This window comes from Typopeltis vanoorti, chromosome 9, assembly GCF_054136105.1.
Source record: "Typopeltis vanoorti isolate ZY-2024b chromosome 9, IOZ_Tvanoo_1.0, whole genome shotgun sequence".
Lineage (NCBI taxonomy): Eukaryota > Metazoa > Arthropoda > Arachnida > Uropygi > Thelyphonidae > Typopeltis > Typopeltis vanoorti.
This window is the reverse complement of record NC_143557.1, coordinates 113,274,407-113,293,458: the sequence shown is the minus strand read 5'-3', so window position 1 is coordinate 113,293,458 and position 19,052 is coordinate 113,274,407. Positions and strand designations below refer to the sequence as shown.

General features: G+C 37.1%; 1 protein-coding gene across 5 annotated transcripts in view; it reads right to left on the bottom strand.

The window, feature by feature from the left end:
* The window catches only part of LOC150103432 (L-fucose kinase-like), a 455,316-nt gene that overhangs the window by 154,055 nt on the left and 282,209 nt on the right, over positions 1-19,052 (bottom strand). For all 5 annotated transcript variants that reach the window (XM_090397435.1, XM_090397431.1, XM_090397433.1 and 2 more), the window contains one exon: positions 2,766-2,902. In XM_090397435.1, coding sequence (XP_090253561.1) covers positions 2,766-2,902 — 137 coding nt within the window. The remainder of the gene's footprint in view (positions 1-2,765; positions 2,903-19,052) is intronic.

Sequence of the window (19,052 nt, the reverse complement as noted above, 5' to 3'; positions counted from 1 at the left end):
TTACTCCAAATTGTGTCCTCTTGCTCACTCATGGTATACAACTTACCATTGCTGCTAACAAATATTCTTTCATAATTTACCATGCACTAATGATATCCCAGCCTTCCAATTCCTCCCTCCATGAAACTTCCCCAAGTTGACGTCTTAGACTATTATAATCACCTGCCTTATAATTCCACATACGTTCCCGTCTCTTTGATACTCCTGCATGTCTATTCATTTTCCAAGTCAAAATCATATGGTCACACTCTCCAACTGGTGGGAGAGATGTCATCTCAGTTATTATCAACTCTTCTGATGCTATAACCAAATCCAAAACTCTTGAACCTCTTGTTCCCTCTATTACATGTTGCCTAAGACATTCGTCCCTCAAGAATTCTAGAAAATTATTAAATTCTAAAATTTAAAATTCAAGAATTCTAAAATCTTATTGCTACATGCATCTTCCTCTCCCCAGTTTATACTACTGTAGTTAAAATCTCCCATAACAATCATTCTTCTTGCACTTGCCAAACTCAACTGTCTAAACATTTCCTGGTCCCCGCCCTCTGTACTCCTGGGTCTGTAGCAACACCCCACTAAATATCCTGTCTTGCCCACCTCTACCTCACACCATATGCTTTCGAAAGCATTAGTGTCACTGCTTTCCAAAGTCTCCACTCTTAGAGAACATAGGTTGTCACTTATCATAAACAGTACTCCACCACCACGCTTTACCTTCTATCCTGCCAAAAAATGCTGTACCCAGCGACTTCTATTCCTGTTATTATATCCTCCTCTGTCAACCACGTCTCAGTGATCCCAATAATTTTTGGCCAAGCTAATGCTATCTGCACCACCAATTCCTCTCCCTTATTCCGGATACTCCTGGCATTAGTATATAGCATATAAATGCCGTTGTTTCTATACCCAGCATTATCCCCTCTAGACTGCACTGGGCTCAGTGTTACCTGATGTCGTCATCCCCCTGCTCCCATGTACCCATTCCCACAAGAGGCCACCCCTGCTACCATCCTCCCTGGGAAGACATTTAACCAGTGTATATTTCCAGTCATCACATATGGTTGTGAAACTTGGTCTCTAACAAAAAGCACTGGCAAATAAACTAGCAACAACTCAAAGAAAAATGGAGGGGCTAATGCTAGGCATCACATTAAAAGATAAGAAGCAAAACACGTGGATAAGAAGCCAGACTCATATCACTGATATCATTCTTCGCCATAAGCGACTAAAATGAAAATGGCCAAATATCTATCCAGAAGAGAAAATGAGCGATGGACCACTATACTAACAAACTGGATTCCAAAAGAAGGGAAACGAGGCCGAGGACATTCTAAAAGAAGGTGGAGTGATGAATTGTCAAATTTTGTTGGGGGAAATTGGTCAACCATTACCAAGAACAGAGAAAGGTGGAAAGAAATGGAGGAGGCCTTCGTCCAACAGTGGACAGAAAATGGCTGAAAAGAAGAAGAATCTTTCTCTATATCATTAATATACAAATTCAAGAGTAGTAACCCGTTAATTCTCTTGAATTTGTATATTAATGATATAGAGAAAGATTCTTCTTCTTTTCAGCCATTTTCTGTCCACTGCTGGATGAAGGCCGCCTCCATTTCTTTCCACCTTTCTCTGTTCTTGGCAATGGTTGACCAATTTCCCCCAACAAAATTTGACAATTCATCACTCCACCTTCTTTTAGGATGTCCTCGGCCTCGTTTCCCTTCTTTTGGAATCCAGTTTGTTCGTATAGTGGTCCATCGCTCATTTTCTCTTCTGGATAGATATTTGGCCCATTTTCATTTTAGTCGCTTATGGCGAAGAATGATATCAGTGATATGAGTCCCCCCCCCCTGCACCAATCATACTACCAGATACATATTCATTCCCATTTGCTCCCACTTATGTATTAGTTTTCCGTGCAGGTCAAATACCAGTCGATTTTTCACAGATATTTGACACATTTGCCCACATGGCACAGGCTAAAAGCAACGGATGAGAGTATATTAAGTTGGAATGGGTTAGTGTAATATTGGATGAGATTTTTCATGGGGTGCTTAAGGGTCAAAGCTGTATAACTGAGAGGAGACCTCCACGTAGCCTTTAAAGGAATGTGGAGAACCGACCAGGGCTTCTGACCTAATGTCCAATCCTCACCTTCTTGCGGTGCAACCTGTTAGGTATCTACCTGGATACTGAACGAACGAGAATGAGCTGAAATTTGGGATTTCGCCAACCAAATTATATTCTTATTGGCTTAAACCAAAATATAAAATGATGGCACAACATAACAGAATTTCATGCCAGCTGGGGCATTGCCCAGTTAAACAAAGCCCCTGTTGTTTTTGCCAAGGAACCAGGGCAAACAGCAAAAAGTCAGTTATTGGAACAAATCTTAAAACACACCTCAACTCAACATCACCAGAGTGTGATGTTGAGTTGAGTTGTGAGTAGTAAATGAGTCTCTTGACTCCATGGAGTCAAGAGACTCATTTACTAATGTTCTGTTAATGTTAAAAGTTAATGTTCTGTTCCTATGAGATAGAACATAGGAACAGAACATTAACTCAACCAACCTCAGCAGTATTTCTTAAACTGCTTTACGCAACTTATGAAATATCTCAAATCAATCAATATTGATGATTAAATATGTCTTATGTAACAAATCAGAACACCAAATCATGATTTATTACATAAAATCATGAACACTGAATCACACAGTTTGCCATATAAAATATGCTCATATAAAAACAAACAGTTACACTTACCTGAGTCTAAAGTATGCAAAAGATTATTGTGCCAGCCTTCTGCACAAGAAGAATATATATAAGGAAGAAGAGCAATATCTTTGTTATTCAGAAGTATTTCACATACTTTTATGTCAGTAATTTTTGCATAAAGTTCTCTGAAATAATAAAAAAAAACCTTCAGTATCATTGCAATTTACTTAAAAAAACTGAAGAGAAAATAGAAAGTTTATTTATAAAATAGTTCTAATCTAAATACAACCATAAGATCCTTTCTATGCTCATATGCTGTCGTATATTAAGACTCTCAGGAACTTCTGGTATTAACAGATATATAAAAGAATAATAATTAAATTTCAGTTTTTAACATTGAACTAGAATCTAACTGATAAGCTTAGGCATTGCTGGTTATTCATGACTTATTTTTTCACGGTATTAACAACACCACAAACACTTTTATTAACAAGGATGTTTTATTAACGCTAATATTTCGCTGATTTTCAAATCAGCATCATCAGAGCACAGCACGCATGTAAACGCGACAGTGAGTGAAACAATATAATTGCAGGAAGACAAAAGATCTAAAGTCCTATTTTTGGCGCCCTCTAACGGGAAAAAAAAAAAAAAAAAAAAAAAAAAAAGCAGCAGTTATCCAGGAGTTTTTCTTAGGATAACCGTCTCCCAAATTTTTGGCAAATTAATGCAACCATATTTGTTAAGGTTGGGAGAATTCTTCAAAGCCATTGCTGACTCAAAAAATAGTCTTTCAGATCTATAACGACTCCTAAATAGCACATTCGTTTTTCTCCATCTAATCCTGTGTGAAGGAGTGTCCAAAGCGTGGTCTGCCAGTCCCGACTTGCCATAGTAATAGTAGCGAATGTATCTTTCATGTTCTTCCAGGCGGATGTTCACTGATCTTCCTGTTTGCCCATAATAGGCTAAGTCACAGTCACATGGAACTTCATACACTCCTGGGTGTGCTAAAGGGTGAAGTTTATCCTTTGGTGAGTGGATCAGAGTTGCCAGCTTGACATGAGGCTTGAAGGTGGTGCGAAGGCCATGTTTCACCAATACTTTGGCTATCTTTTCCGATGTACCTCTGATATAGGGAATAGAAATGGTCATGTTGTATTCTTGTGTATTGGGGGGGGGGGGGGGGCAAGTAATGGGCCTATGTAGTATTTTTTCTATTTTGTAGGGATTGTAGCCGTTGGCTAAGAACGTATGGCGCAGGTACTGGAGTTCAGTGGTCAGAGCTGTATCGTTAGAACAAATGGCTCTGGCTCTGTGTATCAGTGTTTTTAAAAAGCCGTACTGTTGGACTGGATGATGATGTGATTGTTTATGTAGGTATCTTCCTGTGTGTGTAGGCTTCCTGTAAATAGAAAAAGATAGTGATCCATCTGAAAGGCGGGTGACTAATGTGTCAAGAAATGGTAAACAGTTATTTGATTCTTTTTCTACTGTGAAGTGAATTTTGGGGTGTTGGCTGTTTAGGTAGGTGACAAAAGCATCCAAAGTGTCTTGTCCATGGGGCCAGATGGCAAACACATCATCTACATAGCGCAACCACACTAGTGGCTTGTATGTAGCTGTGGTAAGTACTTTGTTTTCAAAGTGTTCCATGTAAAAATTTGCTAATGGGGGGGAGAGGGGGGAACCCATAGCAGTACCATTAATCTGTTTGTAGAATTTTCCCCCCCCCCATGTAAAGTAACCTGCATTCATGGTAAATTGAAATAATTCGAAAATATCTGGGGGAAATTTAGACTTGATTAATTCAAGAGTGTCTATAAGTGGTACATTGGTAAATAGGGAGGTGACATCGAAACTAACCATTATGTCTGAATTTTTTAGGATTAGATTTTTAACCAGTGTTTTGAAATGGATAGAATTTTTTACAAAAGTAGAGGAGTTGCCAGTAAGAGGGGCAAGCGACTTAGCTAAATGCCGGGCCAGTTTATATGTGGGACTATCTATGCTATCAACTATGGGGCGTAGGGGAACATTAGTTTTGTGGATTTTTGGTAATCCATAAATGCGGGGTGTTTTAACATGAATTGGTTTTATTTTCCTGATGATTTCTTTGGGCCATGATGTCACTTTTTTTAGTAATTTTCGGACTTTTTTCTTTTGCACCATTGTAGGGTCTCGATGTATACTTTGATACGTAGAACTGTCACATATGAGATCTTGCATTTTTTTGTTATACTCTTCTTTATTGATGATAACTGTTGCATTTCCTTTATCGGCTTTTGTAATAATAATATTTTTATTATTGTATAACTTTTTTTTAGGGCAGTTATTTGCTTATGTGGTATATTACTTTTTGGAGGCTTAGCTTTGTTTATAATACTTGCTATGTCTAGTCGCACGTTGTTAGCCATTGCTGGCGGAAGATCGTGGATACCCCGTTCTACTTTCATCATAATTTCGAGTTTAGGAATTTGTTTTTGGGCACGACGGCAAAGTTATGTCCTAAACTGAGGGCGTTCTTGGCTTCTTCAGTGAGTGTTTCCGACGATAGGTTTACGACCACGTGGTCTCGTCGAAGTTGCGGTCGGGACTTCGTATGTTGGCACTGTTGTAGTAGTTCAAATTTTTTTAGGTGCTTGCTTTTAACTTTTGTGAATTCTTTTTTACAATACACAAGAATACAACATGACCATTTCTATTCCCTATATCAGAGGTACATCGGAAAAGATAGCCAAAGTATTGGTGAAACATGGCCTTCGCACCACCTTCAAGCCTCATGTCAAGCTGGCAACTCTGATCCACTCACCAAAGGATAAACTTCACCCTTTAGCACACCCAGGAGTGTATGAAGTTCCATGTGACTGTGACTTAGCCTATTATGGGCAAACAGGAAGATCAGTGAACATCCGCCTGGAAGAACATGAAAGATACATTCGCTACTATTACTATGGCAAGTCGGGACTGGCAGACCACGCTTTGGACACTCCTTCACACAGGATTAGATGGAGAAAAACGAATGTGCTATTTAGGAGTCGTTATAGATCTGAAAGACTATTTTTTGAGTCAGCAATGGCTTTGAAGAATTCTCCCAACCTTAACAAATATGGTTGCATTAATTTGCCAAAAATTTGGGAGACGGTTATCCTAAGAAAAACTCCTGGATAACTGCTGCTTTTTTTTTTTTTTTTTTTTTTTCCCGTTAGAGGGCGCCAAAAATAGGACTTTAGATCTTTTGTCTTCCTGCAATTATATTGTTTCACTCACTGTCGCGTTTACATGCGTGCTGTGCTCTGATGATGCTGATTTGAAAATCAGCGAAATATTAGCGTTAATAAAACATCCTTGTTAATAAAAGTGTTTGTGGTGTTGTTAATACCGTGAAAAAATAAGTCATGGATTGAACTAGAATATTTCATTAACATAAAATTAACATCTTCAGGGATTAATAGGGTAATATAAAGAAATCACAAAATTATATGTATGAATAAAAAGTTAATGAGAAATGTACAACTAGGTTGTGTGGTGGTTAAACATTACTCGCTGTACAGATCTGCATTAACCCTCTAGCTTGTCAGTCTAAAGGAGTTTTCCAAATATATATTACTGCTCAACAAACTAAAATAAAAACAAAGTAAAATTCAAAAAAGTAAAAGCTACTGTTTTTGAGGAAAAGGGGGGGGTATTATTATTATTTCGTGACACCTCTAAGGAGTCCAAAGACTCATAGAAGGAAGGAATCTTCTCAACAAATCTCTGTTTCCACCAACTACACCATACCACTACTACCATCATCATCTATACTAATGCCATCTACTGCCAACCACCACTACTATTAATATTTTTTGTCTGTAAACTGCATGCGTTCTGAAGGCCAATTTGTCTGTATGTGGGATGAAAAATCAGAGTTTCTGGTTGGAAAAACCCTGCTACCTCCATATGAGATCAGCTAACTCACCTTCAATTGATAAATTCCCATATAAAAATTCCTCTCATCATGATGAGAATTGAACTTCGGCCTTTTTCAATCGAAGGGCGCAACGTACCATCGTTCTTCCAATTTACTGAAATTAATTTCAGCAATTTTAATGTATCTTGATAAATTCAATCAAAATCTGTAATTCAAAAAATCTCATCACATAAAGATTTTTTTCTTACAGATAAAGACACATTTCATAAGTTGTGAAATATTTTATCATGAACTGATCAGTAATATGACCAAAATATTAAATTATTATCCCAGCTGTCCATTGTAGCTATTATATTTTTATAATGACTCACAAATGCACAGAAAAATAGAATTTAGTTAATTTCAAATGCCGATATATTTCATCCCTTATGTTACATGGGCATCATCAGGGAGATGAGAAAAGATCAGTTAATAATAACATTCAAAACACGAATCACAAAGATATGATTCACATAGCTAGTGCTTATTTGCTCATGTCTTTATCACAGTTGAGTTATAATATATTGGAATGAAGAACCTTGGTTTAATTCCAAAGAACTCAGTGTGTAGTGTCAATGGCATGAGCAAGGCCAGAATTTTCAGATTCTAAGAATTTCATGTAGTCCTGATTCTTGGATTCTAATCTCAGTAGAACAGCCCATTTGTTAAAATTAGGGAAGTTGACATAAACAAGGCACTTGATAGGCACTGGGCAAGGAGAGGGGTAGTATATCTTTGGTGAATGGTAGAAAATAAGATAATTTCTTCTTTTAAATTACCAACTCTCTCTCTCTCTCTTTACCTAGTGTTTATCAAGTGCCCTGTGTTCATTGTGTAAAATCTCTGTTCTGATGAGATTTTAATCTCAGCAGAATGGCCCATCTGTCCAAAATAACGAATTCAAGAAAATCGGGATTATCAATTGCATAGTAAGAAAGACCAGACTTAGAATCTGAAAAGTCTGTTTTTTCTTACTATGCAATTGATACTAGACATAGAGCTCTCTAGAATCAGCAAAGTTTCTCCTTCTTCAGTAGATTTAAATTTGATCATCTATTTCTTGCAATTTGTGAAGGTTTATGACATTGTTCAAATCTTAATTGCTCTGATTGCATGCCAGTCTTAAAGTTTTGGGAAGAAATTCCAATTAACTGTTCATAATTTTTTTAGCCCACTATTTTCTTTTGAACTCTAATAGTAGCCTTATTAATTCAACTGCAACTAAGCAAGTAAGCACATGCTACTTGACTCATGTCTTGTGATTCATGTTTTGAATAGTGCTAACTGATGAAGTCTGTGTAACATAGGATGAAATATACTGGAATTAAATAAGTTCTATATTTGTGTATATGTGTCAGTACCATTATAAAATATATCTACTACATGCATTCCTTTAAAATCAAAAGCTGTTATGACTCTCAAGAAATGTAGTAGTAGTTTGAAAATAAATGGAGAATTACTTGATGGAAGATAGGATGTGCTTAAGCACATCAATACTGGGAAAATAAATAACGTGTACCGTGAACACATAAGCTTTTCCACATGTATGGTGGTATCACCAAGTTTTACTAACATCAATCCACTCAAGATATATTATCAGTTCACTGACTTCTAGTTCCTTTAGCATCTCTCTTATCTGAGTTTTGCACAACATTACTTTCACCAGCATGAACTCACTCTCACAAAATGCTCAATAAATGCTGAATATCAATTCCTTATTACATTCACTTGGTTAAGTACTATTCAATGATAAAAGCATAATTGTCAATCAAAAATATAAAAATTGCATTTTTTAAAATTAATATAAACAGCCAAAATTCAAGTACTTACTGGTGAATAGAAAGTTTGTTCACTTGGTTATAAATTAAATTAAACTTGCCAAGAAATTATATTTTGCTTAATCCTTGATCCAAGTATAAGCAAACAAAGTTTGTAAGTGAATCATCTTCATGACAAGGCTACTTGTATATAGTGGCTAATGCCTTTTCATCAATTGCCTTAGTATTCCATAATGCAAAAACATTCATCAATTGCCTTAGTATTCCATAATGCAAAAACATACATCCTTTGGGATGTGTATAATGCTATGCATTATGGGAAGTGCTACTACCCAGAGAAGTTTCAACCTTTATTGAGGTACTGTTAAGGTGCAGGGGGTACCGCTCTCCAAAAACTCTGGGTGATCTATAATATCACTCTAAGTCTCACTGAGTGACCCAAAATAATCACTTTTAAACTCATCAAATTCTCAGTGATGGCTCTACTCAGTGACTGGCAAAAATCTGCCATCAAGCAGAACCACTCTGCTCCCCAGAATCAAGCCCAAAGATAAACAAGATTAAAATGTTATCAGCAGGAACCAAATCCAGGAGATACCTAGATTAACTGTTGATTGTTCTGGCATGATGGATACCTCATGCCAAATTGGACATGTGGTCCTTTATCAATTTATGGATTTGCAATAAAATTGCTGGATTAAGGAATTTTATTGAGCGCTTGGCTCGCTCATTGTGGACTACTGACTACTAGTGAATTTGTTTTTTTTTTTTAATTAAAAACAAATTTAACACAATTTGTTAAATATATATATTATACACGGCTTTTTTTGTAATGTTGGCCCCACAAATGAAAGGTCACATGACACTATAATGCCATGTGGGACAAGTGATTAAGGAGAAATGTATCGTGTTGATATATTTTTTTAAGAGTGGGAGGTTGTATTAGGTTGAAAAAACAGTATGGGGGGGATTGTTCCAAAGAATAGAGGGGGATGAAATGAAGGAGGCTGATGAGAAGTTAGTTCAGCAGGTTTGAAACTGGACAGTGTATGGGTGTTGGCCAATGGCTGCACTAGTTCTATGGTTAGAAGAAAGTGGAGGAATGGTAGAAGACAATTCAGAGGAGCAATGCCCATTAAACTACCTACAGAAAAGGTACAGTACTGAAACAGTGCATATATAATAAAGTGACTGAAGGGAGTCTGTGAGGGAAGGGTTGTCAATTAAGTGGATTGCCCCTCTTCTGAATATCATCAAGAATTCTTAGATAGGTCTTGGGAGCTCCAACCCAAATGTGGGCGGGTTTCATTCGGTGAGTTACTATGGTGCCATCAGGATGCAAGAGAAGTGGAAAAGCAGGGAAGGGCAGAAGTTACACCCAACAGCTTTATCAAGGGACCAGAAGGCTTGACTGCCAGTTGAGGCGGGTTTAGTTTTGGTTTATTTGAGGTGAGTCAAAGTGAGTTTATTGCATTTCATTCTTAAGAAGTCTCCTTTGGAACTGATAACTTTTTTTACACATTTCTAGATGTTGTGTAAGTTGAATGAGAAGCTGGAGTTTTTAATTTAAGCCATTGAACCTAAGCTACATTTTTATCATGGACATCAGAGGTACATTTTTTTTTTTTTGAGAATCTGGGCTTGGATACAAGTCGGAGGTTTACAGTGGAGCGGGAAATGAAGGTTCTCAATTCAAGTGAGGATTATTTCAATTCGGTGCTGGTGTTTGGATCATGAGAGCAAAAATAGTAATCTGACCATGGAAAACCAGCATAAAAATTCTGGAGGTCATCCCAGTTGGCACAATTACGGTGTCACAGGGTACAAGGCTGAGATTGACTGGATGGAGGGCAAACTGTAAAAAAAGAGACTTCAATAAGATTGTGGTCAGAGTTGCCAAGGGGATAGCAGACATTCACAGTATATTTGGAGGGAGAATTGGTTAAGAATAGGTCAAGAACGATGGTAGAATGATGAAGATTGTCTGGTATTCTGGTTGGTAGATTGGCTATTTGTGTTAGGGCAAATTATTCAACTTCCCTACCAGCTTGATCTGTGAAGTTGGAGTAGGGGAGTCAGTTTGTGATATCAACGCTACAGTACCTAAAGTAATTAGTTTTACAAATTAATCCAAATTTTGAGATTTGGGTAATTAGTTTGTAAGAAATCAATTTTTAGTGATAGGCAATCAAAAAGGGCAGTAGGATTGTCAGAGTTGTAAAGACAGCAAATGAAGGCTGTAAAGTGACATAAGGAAATCTTAAGCCATAGCAGATCGAAAAGTGGGGATTCTAAGTCAGATAGTTTTTGACAGAGGATATCAGATTTCACAAAAATAATGTTTGTATTAATGCCTTGAATGTTGGTAAAATGAATATGGAAGTGTTTCTTATTGGAAAAAATTTTAGTATTATTTTAGGTGGGTTCAGATGTAGTTTTATTATTTATTTCAATTTTTTTTCATTATATTTTTAGCTTTTTTTTTGTTATTTTTTGTAAGAGAATTTTTTTGTATCTGCATTCTTGTAGAGAGCTTATACACTGGTTAAACATGATAACTAATAATTAAGGAATTGACAGTGAACACTAGAAATATAGATTAAATAAACTTTAATATACATTTTCTGACATTTCGGCAATGTCACGTTGCCATCTTCTTGGGAACTTAATACAAAGACAAGTCCACGCAAGTACTACATAACAGCAAATGAGAAACGAAGTGAGGAAGCTACCGTTTTCCTAAAATCCTGATGGTGCCCCCCGGTGGGCTATATTGGTAGTTCTTGGCCTTTGGGCTGATGTTCTTCTGATAAATGTTTCCCAAATTTGAGGCAGTCTCAAGCATCCAAATTTGTTGAGGTTTGGCATGTTCCAAACCTCAACAAATTGTGCACTTGTCTTTGTATTAAGTTCCCAAGAAGATGGCAATGTGACGTTGCCGAAATATCAGAAAGTATATATTAAAGTTTATTTAATCTATATTTCTAGTGTACGCTGTCAATTCCTTAATTATTAGTTATTTGTATCTGCAGTCAAAACTCTAGTATTTTTATGATTGACTTTCATGTGTAGGGTGGTTGATTCAGAAAAAGAGAGAAGGGGCATGCAGCTGGGGTGAAGGACTTGTGTACATAACTCACACAGGGAGTGCTCAGATTCTAATCCAAGTGTTACCTCAGACAGTATCCCCTGCATACCAGTGACCCAGTGTCTGTCCAGGCATGACCTGACAGGGTAAGCAGCAATAGGATTATTTGCCAGCTGATTGGTTAGCCTCCAACAGATGCATTGCCACTGGTTCGGTCCATGCGCTATCTGGTGGTTAGCCTGCAGAAAACTTTTTACTGCTATACCCTCAAATGGAGCAGAAAGCTTGGAAAGAAGTCAATGAATACCCCATGAGCAAGGTGCATCGTGCCATGTAACAAGTTACATAGGAGTTAGATGGATGAGCAGTATCATTAAGCATAAGCTGCAAAAAAAAAAGGAAAAAAAAAGAAAATATTGCAAATATTATATACAAAGAAAGGTGACCAGATACCTCATCAATAATACAAGGATCAGGCAAGAAAGTTGAGCAGCATGGTAAGGAAGGCAAAATCAGATTATGAGATGAAATTAGCCAAACAGGTGAAAGGAAACACCAAAGAGTTTTTTTTTTTTTTTTTTTTTTGTATGGCAAGTAGGAGGAAGAATGATTATGGAAGAATAACTTTAATGAGTGTAGATGGTAGAGAAGTAACAGAAGCAGATGAAGTTGAGCTATTATGTGATCATTTTATAAGGGTATATCATCCAAGTGAAGATGTTATGGCAGAGGTAAAAGGGATTGATGTGAGAAAGGAGGTTGATGAATTGGAGGTACTTAGGATATTGCAAAATCTGAATGTAAACAGAGCTGTGAGATTGGATGGGATATTGGCTTCCATTTTAAGAGAATGTGCAGGGGACTGTTTAATTTAAGTCTCAAGAGAGTGGCAGCAAATTATAGACTTCCAAATCTTCCAAGTGGATGAAGATTTAAAATTTGGGGACACACTGTTAAGGTGGCTAAATCACTGTTTCAGATAATCGCACTGTGAAAGAGAGCACTAAGTATAAAAAAAAGAAAGTCATTCTTCCACTTTACAGGGCTTTCATAAGACCATACCTTGACTATTCTATGCATATATGATTACCTTGGTTTCCAAGTGTGTGTGTGGGGGGGGCCTGAAGATATGAGAAAATGTAGTCTTGAAGTTTGGGAAGTGAAGTGAACAGGAGAAAAGATATGATAGTTTGTGTTATTCTTGTTATATTAGACATAATTTAGTTGCATATATTCTTGAATAAATTGCTTAAAAGTCAAAAGCTAGATAACTGGAGGAGACCTTTCAAGGAATGTGGAGAACTAACCAGGGTTTATGGCCTAATGTCTAATCCTCACCCATTGTGTGTGTGTGTGTGTGTGTGTGTGTGTGTGTGTGTGTGTGTGTGTGTGTGCGCGCACTCCAATCAGTAGGTATCTATCTGGATAGTCAATAAATGAGGATCATTGTCTTCTGGCAATCTGGGATTTGAATGAATCCGAAATTTCCAGAAGACTGATTGTACAAGATCAAATGTCATGCCAACTGAAGCATTAGTTAAACAAGCAGATGCTATTTTCATCAGGAAACCAGGGTGAACAGTGAAGAGTCAGCTACTGAAATAAATTCAACATCGGCAGAATTCAAAATAGGTACCATCAACATAAGAAGTGGAACTGGTGAAATTTTTCTAAATAACAAGAATTATATTCAGGGAATAATGATCAAAGAAAGGAAGGAAGGCATAGTCATAGTATTCACCACTAAAAACACAGATAATCACCTTGAATGACAGGCAGTTTCAAGTAGAGTGATGTAGGCAAGCATCAAAATTGGGGAAATCGGACAATCCCATGCATTGTCCTATTGCATGAAATGGGACGATCCCATGCAGAAGTTCTACTTAAGAAGAAGGAAAAAGTGAAGAAATTTTTCAGGTCATTAGAGAAGGCAGATATAAAGAAAGAAAGAAAAAAAAAAAAGACTGCCCTTGAAGATTTAAGCAGAAGAATAGGAGATAAATCTCAGATGCATAAAAATGTTTTCAAGACATTTGAAGAAATCTAATAATAATGTTAAGTATAAGCTGCATTTCTGTTCATTATTTGATACCATATTCAAACATAAAGATGTGCACAAATTCACAAACAATACTGGAAATGAAATCTAAAAGAGTTTAAAAACAAACAAACTTGGTGACCAGTGGCACATACTAAACAAAACACTGAACTGATTCAGCCAGGGAGTTAAGTGGGGATTGAAAATTCCAAACTCAAGAAGTTAACAAATCAGTTCTATCTAAACATAAGTATGATTTAAATCTGTACCGACTTGAAAAAAAAGTGTGAAGTGTAACTGGTTATTTGCAAAATAATGAAAAGCTTTTCTGCATAAAAGATTATTATTATTTTTTTTTTATATAATAATATTCAGTAAGTGTCTGCATGGTTAGCCTAGGAGCTGTGCACTTCGCAACCATATGCCTGGGGAAGGAGTGTCCTAGGTTCGATTCCTGTTGGTTACACAAGGAGCTGAAGGATCTTCCTCAGCCATAGCCAAGTTAGCCGGCAGTCTTAAGTGTAGACAGTAGGGTTTTCCCCCAGTTTATCCTGGGGTTTTTCATCCTGCAAAGCAGGCAAACCAGCCTTGAGAAATCAACACTACCAACACAAGTGTATTTCAAAGATTGCAAAAGCTTTGAAATACGCTGCTTAGAAAGAAGGCTGTGGACAGCACAGTGTGAGGAACAAACAGCCATGATGTCCACCTTCATAAGATGTAGGACCTCGTTTCGCTGCATTCAAATCCTGCAGGGCATACTTTCCACAAGCACACAATAGCAATCAATGGGAAATTTGTACCATTCTTCCAGTAAGCATGTAATGACATCCACCTCATAACAGCATGGACTGTTATGAAGTGGATGTCCCTTGACCTCACCCAACACTCCAGTTCATCCCATAGATATTCAATAGGGTTGAGATCAGGGCTCTATGTAGACCAGTCAAGTTTGGTGCGTTCATGTTCAAACCACTCAGTTACAACAGGAGGCTGCTTACATCGTATTGTAAGCAGCCTTATAATACGATGCATTGTCTTGCTGAAAGAGACAACGGTCAGTTCTGTTGAAATGCCACAAAGTTGGATGCCTGTTCATTGGTCAGTTCTGTTGAAATGCCACAAAGGTGGATGCCTGGTGAACATCTCTTACCAGAATGGTAAGAGATGTTCACCAGGCATCCACCACACCAACTTCCATCTGCTCAGTAGAGGATGTAGCATGATTTGTCACTCCATAACACAGCTTTCCAAGCTTCCACAACTAGCTGTACATGCTCTTTGCACCATGGAAGACAATGCTGCATGTTGGTTCAGGTAATGTGGGGCTTGCATATTGTGGCCTGCCATGGAAACCCATGATGTGAGCCTCGGTTCTGAATGTTTTTGTGCAGATTTGTGTCCCAATCGATATCCAGAACTCTGCATTCAATGTGTCAGCTGTCAAATGGCATTTTTTTCATATCCTTCATAGCACCTTATGATTTGGTGAGTGTGGTGGGTCATCCACTGCAGGTAGCTCATGACATGGGATGGCCCAATTTGTTGAACAGATAAGCCTGCAACATGGCATCCTATCTCAACGCTTCTTTCAAACTCTGTTAGTTCCCTTTTCACAGCCGTTTCACCTGGACACAGTGGCACTGACTTGGGAGCATGATATTCCTTCAATTTATACCGGCTATAAACATGTGACTCATTACATGGCATGACACGGCTTGCCCATTGGAGGGGGGGGGGGAGTCCGTTGACTTCTTTCCAAGCAGGGTAACTAGAGGTGACAATAATTTAAATGTGTGGAATAAACAAACAGTTATAGAACTGTGGTACAAAATATTCAAAAGGAATACAATAAAGAGTATCCATCAATAATTGTGGCTGAAAAAAAAAAGTATCAGAAATCTGAAATATGGAAAGGCAGCTGCAGTGACATTTAAACAGAAAATATGGAGGTATGAAATTTTACAGTGGTTACACTGCATAATTCAGAAGGTTAAATTCTGATTGATTGGAGTGGAGGCCTCATAGACCATATAGACCACCTCATAGACCTCATAGACCACCACTCGACATGGAAATTATTACAAAAGAATTTCCATGTCGAGTGGTGCAGATAATACTGTATTTACACAACCATAGTTGAGAAGAGATTAAGAAAAATTATTATTATTATTATTAGTCCGAGGGAGGGCACCTGTACTACAGCTCTCTCTCCACCAACTGACCACAACTACACCAACGCCATCTACCGCCATCATTGAAGTGAATTCTTGAGAACAAGCTGGATTTGGATCAAATAGGTGTTATTAACTGGTAATTAGTTTACGGAATTAACAACGCATATAAAGTATATTAATTAAAGGTAACTTCAATAAATAACTTCTATATTTTGGCAACGTCACGTTGCCATCTTCAGGAACATAAAGATATGGTATGTGCACGCAGGCGTTATTGGGATCAGATTTTCACTTTAAGACAAAAATAGCTGAGAAATAATGGAACATAATAAGGATCTCTAAATTAAAATTTTGTATAGAGCAATGCATTGTTGTTATTGTTATGTTCCCTCAAGTCATTTTTGACTCCTGGTGATTCTGATTCTATATCTTTCAGAATTTCCAGCTGCATTCCAGTTGCTTCTTTAACTCCATCCACCCATCTAATTCTTGGTCTTCCTCTTCTTCCATCAACTTTAGCAAGAATCATTATCTTCTCCAGAGTGCCATTTGCTCACATAATATGCCCAAAGTATGACAATTTTTGCTTGATGATCATAGCTTCAAGGGAGCAATCTGGCTTTATTCTGTCTGTTACTGATTTATTGGTTTGCTTTGCAGTCCATGGTATTCTTAGTAAGCATCTCCAAATCCATAATTTAAATGCATCTAATCTTCCTTCTTTCACTCTTTCTCAGGGTCCAACTTTCACATCCATACAGTACCACAGGGAATACCATTGCTTTCATGATTCTGATTTTTGTTACGAGGCTAACATCTTTTTCTTTAAATATCTTGCTTAAAGTTGTCATTGCTTTCCTTCCAAGTAATAATCTTCTTCTAACTTCTTCAGTACAATACCCATCTTTATCAATTCAGGATCCTAGGAGCACAAAATTGTTCACTATTTCCATTTTCTTCCGATCTATTTCAAAATCATTAAGTTCACATGTTTCTATAACTTTTGCTTAAGTCTTTCTGATGTTAAGTTCAAGGCCATATTTAGCACTTGCTTTTTTAACTTTCATAATAAGTTCCTCCAAATCTTCTTTGCATTCTGCTAGTAAGTTGGCATCATCTGTATACCTCAAATTATTAATATCTCTTTCACCAATTTTAATTCCAACTGAAGACTCCTCCAGCCCTGCCATTCTTAAAATGTATTCGCTGTACAAGTTAAACAGGTATGGAGATAAAATACATCCTTGTTGCACCTCTTTACCTATTGTGAAATATTTAGCTTCTCCAAGATTTGTTCAGACAGTGGCTTCTTTTTCATGATAAAGATTCCTCAAAAGGATAATGAAATGCTCTGGTACTCCCATTGTTCTTAACACATTCCACAGTTTCACATGATCTACAGAGTAAAAGCCTTACTGTAGTCAAGGAAACAAAGGTAGACATTCTTTCGATGTTCCCGTGCTCTTTCTATTATCCATCTCACATTGGCGATCTAATCTCTTGTTCCTCTGCCTTTTAGAAATCCTGCCTGTTTGTCTTCATGAATGGTTCCTCTTTTCTGAATGATCTTAAGTAAGACTTTACTTGGATGAGGAATCAGTGCTATAGTTCAGTCATTTTTGCACTCTCTTGCATCGCCTTTCTTCAATAGAGGTATATAAACTGATTTTTTCCATTCCCTAGGCCATGTGGTTGTGATCCAAATTCGTTGGCATAGAGCTGCTAATATTTTAACTGCTTCTTCTCCCAGGTCTTTCAGCACCTCAATAGGTATTCCATCCCCCTCCTAGTGCTTTCTTACTGGATAACTGTTGCAGTGGCCACCTCACTTCACTCTCCAGTGGTACTGACTCCTATGTATAATCCTGCTCTTCAAATTTCTCAGTAATTTTGGAGTCATTTCTGTAAAGGGTTTCTGTATACTCTTTCCATCCTTCTTTGATGTCTGCAGCTTCTGTGAGATATCTTTTGCGATTCCTTTTCAATATTGTTGCCTTGGCACTAAACTTCCCTGTCAGTTCTCTGATCTTTTTGAAAATATCTCTTGTTTTACCTTTCTTGTTTTGGTCTTCTATTTGTTGGTATTCCTGGTTAAAGTATTTTGTCTTGTCTCTTCTGGGCTGTCATTGAAATACCATACCGTACTGCATTCAAATACTGTACCTCCTGCAAATTCCTGTGGCCATCATTTTCCTCCTTTCCTGAGCAGTTTTAATGGCATCTTCTGACAGCCATGTAAACTTCTTCTTACAAACTGTTAGAAAATTCTTCTTTGCTTCTATCTCTTCCCATAGTTCATCTGGTTCTCTTTCACACAAATTGAGCAAGCTGAATTTGTTCTGTATTCAGCCATTATGTTTTCAAGATCATATCTGATTAGTATTTGTGTTATTTTCAATTTCTGTAATTTCACATGTATAGTAGCCAGTAATAATTCATGGTCTGTTCCAGAGTCTGCACCTGAAAAAGTCTTGAGAATGTGAATTGCACTTCTCCATCTTCTTTGTCAAAGTATATAGTCAATTTGATTTCTGTATTGTTCATCCAGTGACATCCATATGTACAATTTCCGTTTGTGTTGTTCAAAACAGGTGTTAGCAACAAACAAAAAATTTTCTGCACAAAACTCAACTAGTCTCTTTCCTGCAGTGTTATGAATACCTAAGTCAAAACAACCTGTTATTCCTTGTTCCTCTCACTTTTGCATTCCAATTTCCAACAAGAACCCATAAATCTCGTCTTGGTGTTGCATTTATCACTTCTTGTAACTTGCTGTAAAATTCTTCTATGTCTTCTTCTTGAGCACATAGTGTGTATATTTAATTCTAAGTCAGAAGTTAAAATTGACAGAGGTACAGGAAGATGGTTTGATTTAAATTCAGGTGCAAGACAAGGGTGCATATTCACTCCCATTCATCATCTATACAGAACATTATGAAAGAAAGTGCCATTAAACCTGATATCAGAATTGGAGATGTTAATCTGAGCACTTCATTCAGATGATGTTACACTGAAATAATAGTAAATTATATATCAAAACAAACAACAGAATAAACAAAAGTAGTATGGTGAGGTGACAAATGAATAAATTTAGTGTAGTAAGAATGAAGTTTGTCAAAACACTAAACTAGATGCCATTTTAAACAAGACAGTGTTTGATCCAATTTTAACTTATGGATGATAACATATGGATGTTGTTAGGGGAGAACAGGTGCCATTAATGGTATAATCATATTACTTAAAAAACTAGATATTAGGAAAGAACTTGACACTGTTAGTATTTAGGAATGTGTGTGAGAAGA